Source organism: Ursus americanus, chromosome 1, assembly GCF_024610735.1.
Source record: "Ursus americanus isolate L20-20 chromosome 1, mUrsAme1.1.p, whole genome shotgun sequence".
Classification (NCBI taxonomy): domain Eukaryota; kingdom Metazoa; phylum Chordata; class Mammalia; order Carnivora; family Ursidae; genus Ursus; species Ursus americanus.
Window position 1 is genome coordinate 20890273 of NC_142127.1, and position 12603 is coordinate 20902875.

Below are 12603 nucleotides of genomic sequence, written 5' to 3' on the forward strand. Positions count from 1 at the left end.
TGAATTTTTGCTGCTTTAAACATGAATAAAAACATGATAGAGTGTAGAATCCTTGTGCCACAGCTCTTTTTCCCTTAGAACTCTATAGTAATTATCCTGTTACCCTCAGGCATTTAAAAATGAGGAGAAAAACAAGGCCATCTTGATTTTTGTTCCTTTAAAGGAACACATGTATACTTGTAGCATCTTTTTTCTCATTTTGAATTTCACAGAAATATATCTCAGTGGTAGTTTTGTATTTTTATTGGTTATTTCTGGTACAGATTTTTAATGTGCTTCATTTGGAATTTTAAATTTTTTCAGACCTTTTGTAGGTCTTTTTGTTTCCGTGCATCTTTCTGATAGCTTTCTTCCACCTTTGTTTTCTTGCTTCATACTATAGTTTCATTGTTTGTAGACACAGAACAAATATTTTCTTATGAATTTTGGATGATGTGCCTATGTTTGAATGTGATTTTGAAACACCCCACCCACCCCTGCAAACTACACTATTTATGTCCTCTTGGGTTTCGCTTTTCTTTTATAGACTTTACAAATTGCAAAGTATCATCCTTTAGTTACTAATGTCCTAGTGAGATTATGCTGAATTAATTGTGTCCACATGGATGTAGTATATGAGAACAGCTAACTAGGAGGAAATTTTATGATAAGGACATATCTGGTAGGGGGCACTCTAATAGAAACAAAATCTTCAACAGAGACCTGTTTATCTGAGATAGAGGTAGACTTCTGTGAAAATCTATGTAATTATTCATATAAAATACTGGTTGTTAGTTGCCACCCTTTGTTTTGACCAAAACTTTGGCAGATGAGTGACTAATATTTATAGTTTTCAGGACTGTTCTAACTTTGCAACCCTTTGGATTTTTGTGAATATATCAGAAGATAAAGGTGAATCGGATATTAGTTGACCTGGAATAACATGGATTTAAACTGTGCAGGTCCACTTACGTGCAGATTTTTTTTCAAATATAGTACAGTAAATGTATTTTCTCTATGGGTGGCTCATTTGGTTAAGTGGCTGCCTTTGGCTCAGGTCATGATCCCAGGGTCCTGAAATCTGAGCCCCACATTGGGCTCCCTGCTCAGCGGAGAGCCTGCTTCTCCCTCTACCTCGGCCTGCCCCTCTGCCTACTTGTGATCTCTCTCTGTCTCTCTATCAAATAAATAAAATCTTAAAAAAATTTTTTTTTCTTTTCTCTAGCTTACATTATTATAAGAATATAGTATGTAACACATACAAAATATGTGTTGTTATCAGTAAGGCTTCTGGTCAACAGTAGGCTATTAGTAATTAAGTTTCTGGGGAGTCAGAAGTTATATATGGATTTTTTGACTATCTGAAGGTTCAGTGTGCTCCTAACCCCCACCTTTTTCAAGGCTCAATTGTAATTGTTGTCAGTAAGCTTCCATGTTATTTTGTGATTTTATCTCTATGCTCTTACTATTAAACTATGTTATTTTTTGGTTTGTGATATTTTGATAAGTATACCTTTATAAAATAATATCTAAGCATTAAGTTTGTTTAGATTTTAAGTGTTATATGTCACAAAGGGTTATGATTTTTTTAAATTATTGAAATAACAAAATCCTTTCATGTTCCTTCATAATCAAATTTGGGAAACAAATTGTTTTATGACTGTTTAAATACTTATTCCCCCTTGATTCAGTCAGTTAAACTTTTTGATCAGTAAATGAAACTTTTTTTCTTTTTAGTGAAGTATTCATCTGTGTGGGATATTGCATAAATCTTGGAAGACTGCAATAAAGTGGCAATGTCTCGGGAACCCAGCCCACCTCTCCCTGGAGATATGTCTACTGGTCCTATAGCAGAAAGCTGGTGTTATACACAGGTACATGCTGTTACAAAGGCCTTCCTTTATGTCACTTACAAATTTTATAGTATTTTGAGAATATCGTAAAGCGTTTTGTTAATAGTTATTCCAAGTGTTAGAAAAGTGGGTCATGGGATTTTTAATATAACGACAAGTTAAAAGCAATAAAGTCTTCATTGTAAAAATGGTTTTCTGAATCTCTTAGGTTAAAGTAGTAAAATTTTCCTACATGTGGACCATTAATAACTTCAGTTTTTGTCGAGAGGAAATGGGTGAAGTGTTAAAAAGTTCAACATTCTCATCTAGCCCCAGTGACAAAATGAAATGGTAAGATTTTTTGTTTTGAATTTTTGTTTTTGTTATTATCTTCAGCTACTTTATAGTTTTGTTATTGTTTCTTAATGGATTATATTAGATTTATAATAAGTTCCTAATAGTATAGAGAATTATAAAGAACTGGAGATATTGATAGGAGTGCTATTTGTGATGTTTAACAACTAATTTCAGTATTGCCTCTCTTTTGAATGTTTTAAGTTTTATATTCCTCCATATGAGCCTGTTGTTTTATTTTAGGTGCCTGAGGGTAAATCCAAAGGGATTAGATGATGAAAGTAAAGACTACTTGTCCCTATATTTGCTTTTAGTCAGCTGCCCAAAAAGTGAAGTTCGAGCAAAATTCAAATTTTCCCTTCTAAACGCTAAAAGGGAAGAAACAAAAGCAATGGGTAAGTGATTTGGAGTAAAGAAGTCTCTGAGTAACTACATATTAACTTACGTACTTTTACCTAGAAAAGGATATTTTTTTTCCCCACTGAAATCTGCTTAACCTAAAACATGCAATGTGGCCATTGTTTAATTTAAATGTCAGTATGGAGTTATGGTTGTTTTAATAAATCTTAGACTTCCTAAGACATGTAAAATTTGTTAAAAATAATATTAAAATTTTACTTTTTCATGTCCTAAAACAGTATTTACTTGTCACTTAGAAAAATAGTTAGTTGCCTTTAGGGCAAGGTGCCTGGTTCAATTCCTGGCAAATATAACTGGTGTTCAGGAAATAGTTCTCCCTTGCTGTTTTTGCCAGATAATAAAATCTGAGGAACAATGTGAAGAGATTGAATGTTCTGGTATTCTGTCACTAGAATTTTTTTGGGCAGTGGACTGAACACTGACCAAAAGGAAATGAATTTTTCTTAGTCTCAGGAGCTATTAAATTCATTTCAAGCTTCACATATATAGCCAGCTGAAACCATGTGGCCTAGAGCTTCATAATAGTAGAGCATTGTAGGAAATGTACAGTGTGCATAGCAGGAAAATATATCATGAACTGCCACATTAAATTTTAAGTGATTTCTAGAAATGAATCACAGAGTCAAGTAACGTCATTACAAAAAAAAAAAAGTTCTTCCACATAAAAGTTTTAATAATATTTTTATTGCTGAAGCAATATAGAGTTTCGTATGTATTTTCCTCATATCTGACATTTATGGTAGTGGAGTGTCTTTGTTTAGGCTGCTGTAACAAAGTACCATAGACTGGGTTACTTATAAACAACAGACATTGGCTTCTCACAGATCTGAAGGCTGAAAGTCCAAGAGCAGAGTGCCATCAAGTTCTGATGAAGGCCCTCATCTGGGTTGTAGAGTGCTGACTTCTCAGTCTTCACATGGCTGATTGAGCTAGGGAGTCTCCCTTGTAAGAGCACTAATCACATTCATGAGGTCTCCACCCTCATGAACTCTTCTAATTCCAATCACTGACCTTTTAATACCATCATATTGGGGACTATGATCTCAACAGAAGAATTTTGAGGAGATACATTCAATCCATAATGTGAAGTCTTTCAATTAGATTTGTTACTGGTTTTTCACCTCCAGTTAATACTTTGTATAACAGATTGTGAATACTTTCTGTTGAGGATCTTGTTTATTTTATTATACACAGTTCTACAGTATGCTAGGCATTTGAAACATTCACTTCAGACATTGTCTTTTACAAATTATACTAAAACCATCTTTTAGACTTTTATGAAAGTTGTTTTTAGAGGTGAGGGGATTTACCTCCAAAGATCTAGGAGTGATAAGACACTTTATTTAGTTTTTTTTTTTTTTTAACCAGTTGATGGATTTTTCTCTAGTTCAGTAAAACTTAAATTAGTGTGATAGATGCCCCAGGAAAGTTAAAAGGATGCCTCTGTTGACTTAGAGCATCCATTTTTAGAGGGAGAATAAGAAATGAGGGGTATGTTTCTAATCAGGTTCTGCCCGGGAAAAGTATGCCTACACTGTATTTTGTTCCTCTGTTATTCAAGGGCCTGCATTGTTACTGAGATATCTTCCTTCTTCAGGAGGTTTGATATGGCTTTTCTCCTTAGAGATCCAGAAATCTGAAAGTGAGCTAGCTCATTGGTGGCCAGAATTTGAATAGTGCTATGAAACAAACAGTCTTGTCCTGTGTGATGTAACTCTTAAGACATTTCATTTATGAACACATATATCTATAATTTTTATAATGTATTGGCCAAGTTTTATTTTTGCACATTCGTTTAACGGTGTTATCAATGAGATGATTTTTTAAATTTAAACTTCTATTCTATTTTCCATCAGAAAGCCAAAGAGCGTATCGATTTGTACAAGGGAAAGACTGGGGTTTTAAAAAATTCATTCGAAGGGATTTTTTGCTTGATGAAGCTAATGGTCTTTTACCAGACGACAAGCTTACATTATTTTGTGAGGTGGGTATATTTTTTATTTCAAGGAACTCCAAAGTTATATTTCATGATAAAGCAACAATGTAAAGTAGAACAATATTGGGTATACTTCTTTTTTTTAATTGGGTATACTTTTAAAATTAAGTAATTGGTGTAATCAATTAGGTTTCGTTTTTAAATGTTTTACCACTAAGACTAGATTGTTTTAGAAATCAATATAGTAAGTAGCCCATCCTGAAAAGTATCTGTCATGTCTATAACTGTAAATTATATATGGTAGTTATACTACCACATACTAAATACTTCTTCCTCCAGGGAAGACTATGGATGTGTATCTCTTTATATGAAAATTTGTATCTTCTTCATTCTGAATAATTCTAACATAGTTGTTCATTATTTTTTGTCATATTCAGATTGACCGTATTAAACATGATTAGTAGTGTATCAGTTTGAATACATACTGAAATATGTACATACCTACATAATGAAAGTGCCTGAGAAGATTGGGAAGCTTTTTGTTTATTCATACAGTTGGCTTCATTTAATTGAATAGATGTTAGCATTATAAGAAATAGCATCCCAGATTTTTAAGATTTGCCCTTGTCTGTTCACAAACTTGTGAGGTATATTTATTTGTATAAAATGTCATAGTTTAACAGTTATAAGTAACGATTTGTCTTAATTTGAGTGTAATAATTTACACTTATGTTTTGTCTTAATTTGAGGCTGGAATTTTTTGTCATTGTTAACATTACATGGTTTTTTATCTGTACAAATTGTTGAGATTCCTCTTTGTAGGGAGTTCAAGGATTATATTATGTTACCAATACAGTTCATAGAGAGTATACATCAGTAACATAGGTTTGTCAAAATGTTTAAGGTAGTTGATAATTTTCATAGGAAAACTAATTGAAAGGTTATGATCCAAGTAAACTCAATGTTAAATATACTTCAGTAAGTTATTATAGACCAGTGAGTGTCTTGGAAGCATGGTAACTTACTTTAACTGCTACTAAATTAGCTTTAATCTCTTTGTAGAAAATATGTAGAATTTCTTGGCAACATTATAAACTAATTGTATGTTTTTATGCTGTGTCAGAAAAATAATTGAAATGTGACTCTAGAGACTACATAATGCAAGTATAGCACATCTTATTTTCACTTAGACAAGTTAAATGAGCTGTAGGATGAATTCGTTATGAATATAATTATTTGGTTGGTAAAGCGCGTACCACAAGTGCCTTCTGCAGAGTTTATCATTAAATAATTTCTAAAACAAATACTAAAGCATTTGTTGCCAATAGACATATATTCAGAGTAGTATTTTAAATAAATACAGGTTATATTATTTAAAAATTTTAGCATCCTTAATGTAGACTCTTCCAGAACTTTAGCAGTTATCTTAAATTCCAACATGTTAATTGTTTTAAATCTTATAATTTTGAATTTAAAGGACCTTAAGAAGCTATGTAATCCAGTTTCAAAAATTTACTGCAGTTAAAATTAACGTCTTTATGCAAATAAACTCTTTAAGAAAATAATTTCTTTTTTTTTTAGAATTAAAATAGTGTTTACAGATATTTTCATAAGCATATTATATTGGAACCTAGTCAACCAAGAAATTCAGAATGAAGGCTGAAATTAAAATCTTTTTTCGAAAGCATACTTTTGAAGTATGTTTTTTATCCACATGCTAGTGACCTCCTAAAAATATAACTCACCGTGACTTACATTTAAGTTGACATTGATCAGATTCAGCTTTGGATACTTGTAATATGTACCTTTTTACTGATGTAGAGACTTATACCCTGGGCACTGTATTTAGCATTGGTGGGCAAAAAGTACTTTGAACAAACATTCCTTATGCCCTCCACCATTTCTTCCATACCTCTCATTGATGCCCTTCCTTCTACAGCACCTCCAGCACTGCTTGCAGAAGAGGAGGAAGCATTGCACTGCCCTACCTAAAGAACTGCCTCCTCCCCCTCCCCTGCAAGTGGTGCTGTAGACAGGTAAGGCAGTTTGGTGCTACCCTTTTTCTGCAAGACCTAACTTCATCTTGCAAGTTCCATACTACGAATCAAGTAGCCAGAGGTAGATATTTCTAGCAGTGTAAAGAGCTCTGCCCCTCCTCTGCCTCCCAAAGTGATGCAGAAGACAGGACTTGAGGAATACGTTTGAAAAATAGAAAACTGTTCAGATTAGTTCATCTTTTTAAATCCAACAGATTTTAAATAATCCCGTAATCTATAGACCCGGTACTATTCCATGATTGCCGAAGATGATGCATATACAGATAGAATATATGTATGTATTAAGTTTTTCATAAAGTTAATTCATTTAGAAGGATACACTGTTTTCCCATCCTATTTTTTTGTTGCTGTCACTTCTGTTTTAAAATACTTGTGATAATGGATGCAAGTTAGGTTTTATTCTTTAAAAAGCTCTTTTATGGCAAAATGAAAAGTTGACAACACTGTTTCTGTCACCCTAGAAGGATCCCTATCTAAGATAGTCAAAAAGTGTAATTTCACAGTTTTAGAATTTGTACATGTTCATCATTAGTCTAAATTATAGTCTCACAATTGAGGTTCTGCTTTGCAGCATTTGTCAATTTTGAGTATTGTAACTTTGCCTTTTTATTTTGTAAAAACAGCAGTTTAACCATAGGAAGGAATCTCAGACTTTTTTCTGAATTTTTTACTCTAGGTTCCATTCAGTAAGAATGTTCATTACCTGTATTTGAATATGTCCTAGAGAAAACTAAAATTTTACCAATTTCTTAATTATAAGTATCAAAATAATCAGATTTTGTTCTGTATTGTTAATTAGATCATTAATTTTTGCTGCATAATTAGTCCCTTGAATATATCTTGAAGTATGAAATGTTAATTAAGTCTTAGTTAAAATTTGTGGTCGCCATGATAATACTATGTAGATGTGTATGTTAATAATACAACTTCATCTGAGTTATGATTACATATACAAGATAAAAATATAACATTATCAATATCTACACCTGATAAAAATGCCTTTTTTTTTTAATTGTTTTACTTCTTCTGTCACCTGATTTTGGCCAAATTTTTACATTTAATATATTGTTTTAAGTTAGGATAATAGACAATAAATAGAATTTTAAAAATCCTTTCCTAAATTAAATATGTTGTCACATTTTTATGACTTGACTGCATAATTTATGCAAGTTATTGAACTGATCCACTTCCTACTGTCTAGAAATTTTTAAGAGCAGTGCTTGATAGGAAGAAATAAATGTCTATGTGATAAAAAAGTGGTCTTTAACTAAACCCTGAGTATCAACATCAGCATTTCTAAAGTATCATTAAGCTATAATGGTGATGTAACAGGGTAATCAGGTAAGGATTAATGAAGTTTTTTTTCTTTTTTGTAGTCATTTTAGAAACAATTTGGATAATTAAAAAATTAATAAGAATAGAGAACCTTTATTGCTGGATTTATTTTTTTATTTATGTACACAATGTCTTGACTCCTGTATTTAGAAAATCATCTCAGTATTGCTGCAATAAATCCTTTTTGAACCATAGTTGCATTAAAGTAGTACTACTGATCTTAAAAGATATCCAAAGAAGTATTTGTGTAGTACAAAGAAAGAATTGTAAAAAGAAAAAAAAAAAGGGAATCTGAGAATTGTAGGTCTAGGTTTCCTTTGATATTGATTGCCAGTGTGACTGACACATTAGTTACCTTCTTCAATCTTCCTTTGAAATCTTTTTATAAAATAAGGTAATTGGATTAGATGATTTCTATGATACATATGATTCCAAATAGTTAAGAATACAAGTTGGAAAAACAAAGTAGCTAATAAAAATATCCTTGGAAAAATAAAGTTTTTCTTTAGACGTATCCATTCATTCCCATGTGATACAAGTTTATATACATCAGAATGAAGGAGAACTTCCTGAGATTTAATATTCTTCAGATATTTTATACTGGACCATTATTATACATTCTGTGTTAGCATGGTTGTACTTTGGTCCAATGTATCCATTTCCAATTTTCATTTTCTACATATTTTACTATATTGGTATATGTCCTTTTTTATGCCTACTTTTATTTAATAAAAGCCTTATCAGGGGCGCCCAGGTGACTCAGTCAATTAAGCCTCTGCCTTCAGCTCAGGTCATGATCCTTGGGTCCTGGGATCAAGTCCCGCATTGGACTCGCTGCTCAGGGGGAAGTCTGCTTCTCCCTCTCCCTCTGTTGCTCTCTGTCTCATTCTCTGTTTTAAAAAACAAAGCCTTATGAAATGTTTTTCAATGAATACAGTTATTGCTGCATAACAAATGACCACAAAACTTAGAAGCTTAAAACAGTATATAACTAATATATAGTACTAATGGTTCATTTACTGTGAAATATTTGCTTTACTAATTTAGTAGTATTTTTTTCCATTTAGTAAACGTAATATGAAATTTCTAATATTAGTAACATACTTTTTCTTGAAAGTGGTGCACAAAACTCAGTGGTGTTTTAAGATGTTATTTAGTATATAGACATCTTCAATGAGAAAATTTAATTCATATTAAATTGAAATCTTTATAAAAGCAGTGTTTTAATCATACTCTTTTTAAGAAATGAGAGCAGTTATTTTTTTTTTAAGATTTTATTTATTTATTTTAAAGAGAGAGAAAGCACAAGTAGGCAGAGCGGAAGGCAGAGGGAGAGGGAGAAGCAGGCTCTCCTCTGAGCAGGGAGCCCCACGTGGGGTTCAATCCCAGGATGCTGGGATCACGACCTGACCCGAAGGCAGCTGCTTAACCAACTGAGCTACCCAGGCGCCCCAATCATACTAACTTAGTTATTATTTCATAGATAAGCAAAAGGTTTACAAATTGAACTAAATTGAATTTGTATTATTCTTACTATTGACTATTATAAAAGATTTCCATGAATTTTAATGAGTGCAGTTGCTTTTGTGAGAAATCTTGTACTTTACAGTTTAAATCAATATTACTAGATTTTTAAATCAATTTTACTAGAGTCAAAACATGTAGGAATTATACTTAAAATACTTCCCAAATTACATATCATAGACTATAGTTTTATAACCTTTTTTAATACTATAAAAAGTCCTTATGAGTGTGATGCCATTTCTATTACATATGTAGTAAACTTTAAATGTTGATAGGTCTTTGGTGTGAGAAAATAAAAATTAAAGAAATTTCTTCCTTCACCTCACAAAAATGTCTCCTGCTTGTTTCAGTTTGACATCATCTTATGACTTTTATTTTCCTGAGAAATAGGTTTTGTGATTACTTTAATAACCAAGCATTCCAACCAATCGATAAGCCATTTATTTACATAAAATGTCACTTGAAAATGATCTAGTTTGTTTCTGATTTTTTTGTATATTCTCTCCTTTAAATTGTATCCTTAAATTTAGTTCCCAAGTATTAGAATTTTTGATCAGGAGTACTTTGAATTATCCAAATGATTTTAATGATAAGAAATTTAAGTGTAGACTTAATAACTAATTACTGATACTAATTTATAAAAATACTAAAGTGTTTTTCTTGCTGTCCTTTTTTTATTAGGTGAGTGTGGTCCAAGATTCGGTAAATATATCAGGACATACTAATACAAATACCTTGAAGGTGCCTGAATGTCGACTAGCAGAAGATTTAGGTAATCTCTGGGAAAACACAAGATTTACAGATTGCAGTTTTTTTGTGAGAGGACAAGAATTTAAAGCTCATAAATCTGTACTTGCAGGTACTTTCAACTTTTGGGTAATATTGTACATTTTTTCCATAAATCTGTGCATTAAATAATGATGCTTAATCTTGTTACAGCTCGATCCCCAGTTTTTAATGCAATGTTTGAACATGAAATGGAAGAAAGCAAAAAGGTAAACATGGTTTAAAGGCTAATATTTAATTTGTACTAATGTAGAATAGTGAAATGTATATTTTGAAAGTTAATGGTGCATGTTCTCATTGTTACATTATGATTTTAGAAATAGAAGGATAGGAAAAAAATAGGGAAAAAATGTGTTCTGTAGTAGAACAACAGATGGAGCCTAATGTGGGTGAATATTCCAAATAATAGCTATTTTGATGTCCATCTGGTGGCAAAATAAGTGGGTAGTTGTTATCCAAAAAGGTGGTTCTGGTCCATAGCTGTTTGAGAGTTCTGTGGTTAAGGTGTTTATTCCTCTTTTCTAGACTATGCGTTGATTTTGCCTACATTCTTTTTACCACTAAAGAAGATACTTATTAGATTTTAAAAACTGACATAAATTACATCCATGTTATTATATATTTACTGTAATCGATATATTACCTCTTTCATTTTCCCAAATGTTTCTCCTTCACCTGTCATCTTGAAATGTAGTCAGATTAAAGATCAGAGATTGGTTCTTTGCTGGGAGCCTTCATGCTCTAATTGGATAACTCGAAAGTTTATTTATGTGGCTCTCCTTCATTCTTTCTGTAGAACTAAAGACTGCAGCAAATAGCTGCTTTCTTTCCTTGGATTGTTGTCCTGCCAGGTACTATGATTAGCCTTCTGTTCACTTCCACATAAGGAGACGGGAGTAATGTCAAATGTTATTGTCAGCAAAGGGTCAGAAAAATTTGGTATTGTTTAGTGTTAGATGTTTAGCTTCATTGATCCCTTGAGAGAAACCAAATACAAAGATGTAGGAGTAAAAAAGGAATTACTGCTCATTGGATTTGAGTGTGTTCTGAGCAAAGAGACAATATGCCAGTAGATAGTATGGCATGTCATTTTTGCAAAAAGGAGCATTCCAAGGTAGTAAGCTATGGAATTATTTGAAATACCTGACCCTACTTTTGCTTAAAGCTGGGAATAGCACCATTGGTTATGGGGTCTTAGGCATTGTACTCTGACCTTGGAATTCAACAAAGAAAAAGTTTAATAGCTGTCTTCTTCTAAGATATAGGTTAAAAACTGAACACATGTATTTTGTTTGGCCTAAAGGCTTTCGGGGTTTTTTGTTTGTTTGTTTGTTTGTTTGTTTTTACTTTTTTTAACTGAGGTTTTATATACCTACGTGGTAGTGCTTGACTGGGTATACTTCTGTTAAACTTCCTGCTTCACTTGGCCTGCTTAGCTTACCAAAGATTTACTTACCTCCATTTTAAAGTAGAGTTTAAAATAGAGCACTTGGGTGCAAATTTAGTTAAATTATTAGCAGAGTTTCACTTTGGTTCATTTGTGCATATGAATGTTCTTTGAGTATAACTATTTTATGTTGTTTTCAATATCAGAATCGAGTGGAAATAAATGATGTAGACCCTGAGGTTTTTAAAGAAATGATGAGATTCATTTACACGGGGAAAGCACCAAACCTTGACAAAATGGCTGACAACTTGTTGGCAGCTGCAGACAAAGTAAGTAATTAGGTCTTAAAAATCTGAAAAATCTCCTCAAGCTTGTTGTATCTAGAAAGCTATCAAATGAAAACCCCAAATAACTTAAAATATTGAAGAATTAATTTATACTATTTATAGATGGCTCTTGAGGATATTATGAAATAGCATAGTGGAGATACTATGAAAAGAGATTTTTTTTAATCAATAAGGCATAAAAATATCTTGAACCAGTTAGAATATATAAATAAAATAATAATAAAAAAGAAAATACTGGGTTTTTTCCTAACTTAATTCCCTGTATTCAGAGATTGATTTTTTAACATAATAGCACAGAAAGAGAAAAAATGTTAATATTATAATGTTCTTTTATAATGGTGATTTAAAGCCCACAGCTGATATCATTCTCAGTGGGGAAAAGCTGAGAGCTTTTCCCTTAAGATCGGGAACATGAAAAGGATGCCCACTCTCACCATTGTTGTTCAACATAGTACTAGAAGTCCTAGCATCAGCAATCAGAAAAACACAAAGAAATAAGAGGTATTCAGATTGGCAGAGAAGAAGTCAAACTCTCTGTTTTCACAGATGACATGATACTTTATGTGGAAAAACCAAGAGACTCCACGCCCAAATTACTAGAACTCGTACAGCAATTCAGTTATGTGGCAGGATACAAAATCAATGC

The 12603-nt window shown here is 32.2% G+C and overlaps 1 protein-coding gene across 3 annotated transcripts in view; it reads left to right on the forward strand.

Annotated features, from left to right (window-relative positions):
- The window catches only part of SPOPL (speckle type BTB/POZ protein like), a 68314-nt gene that overhangs the window by 37642 nt on the left and 18069 nt on the right, over positions 1 to 12603 (forward strand). For all 3 annotated transcript variants that reach the window (XM_045782649.2, XM_045782658.2, XM_045782669.2), the window contains exons 2-8: positions 1717 to 1853; positions 2041 to 2162; positions 2409 to 2560; positions 4442 to 4569; positions 10119 to 10296; positions 10377 to 10432; positions 11817 to 11939. In XM_045782649.2, the coding sequence (XP_045638605.1) occupies positions 1776 to 1853; positions 2041 to 2162; positions 2409 to 2560; positions 4442 to 4569; positions 10119 to 10296; positions 10377 to 10432; positions 11817 to 11939 (837 nt within the window). In that variant the 5' untranslated portion in view covers positions 1717 to 1775. The remainder of the gene's footprint in view (positions 1 to 1716; positions 1854 to 2040; positions 2163 to 2408; positions 2561 to 4441; positions 4570 to 10118; positions 10297 to 10376; positions 10433 to 11816; positions 11940 to 12603) is intronic.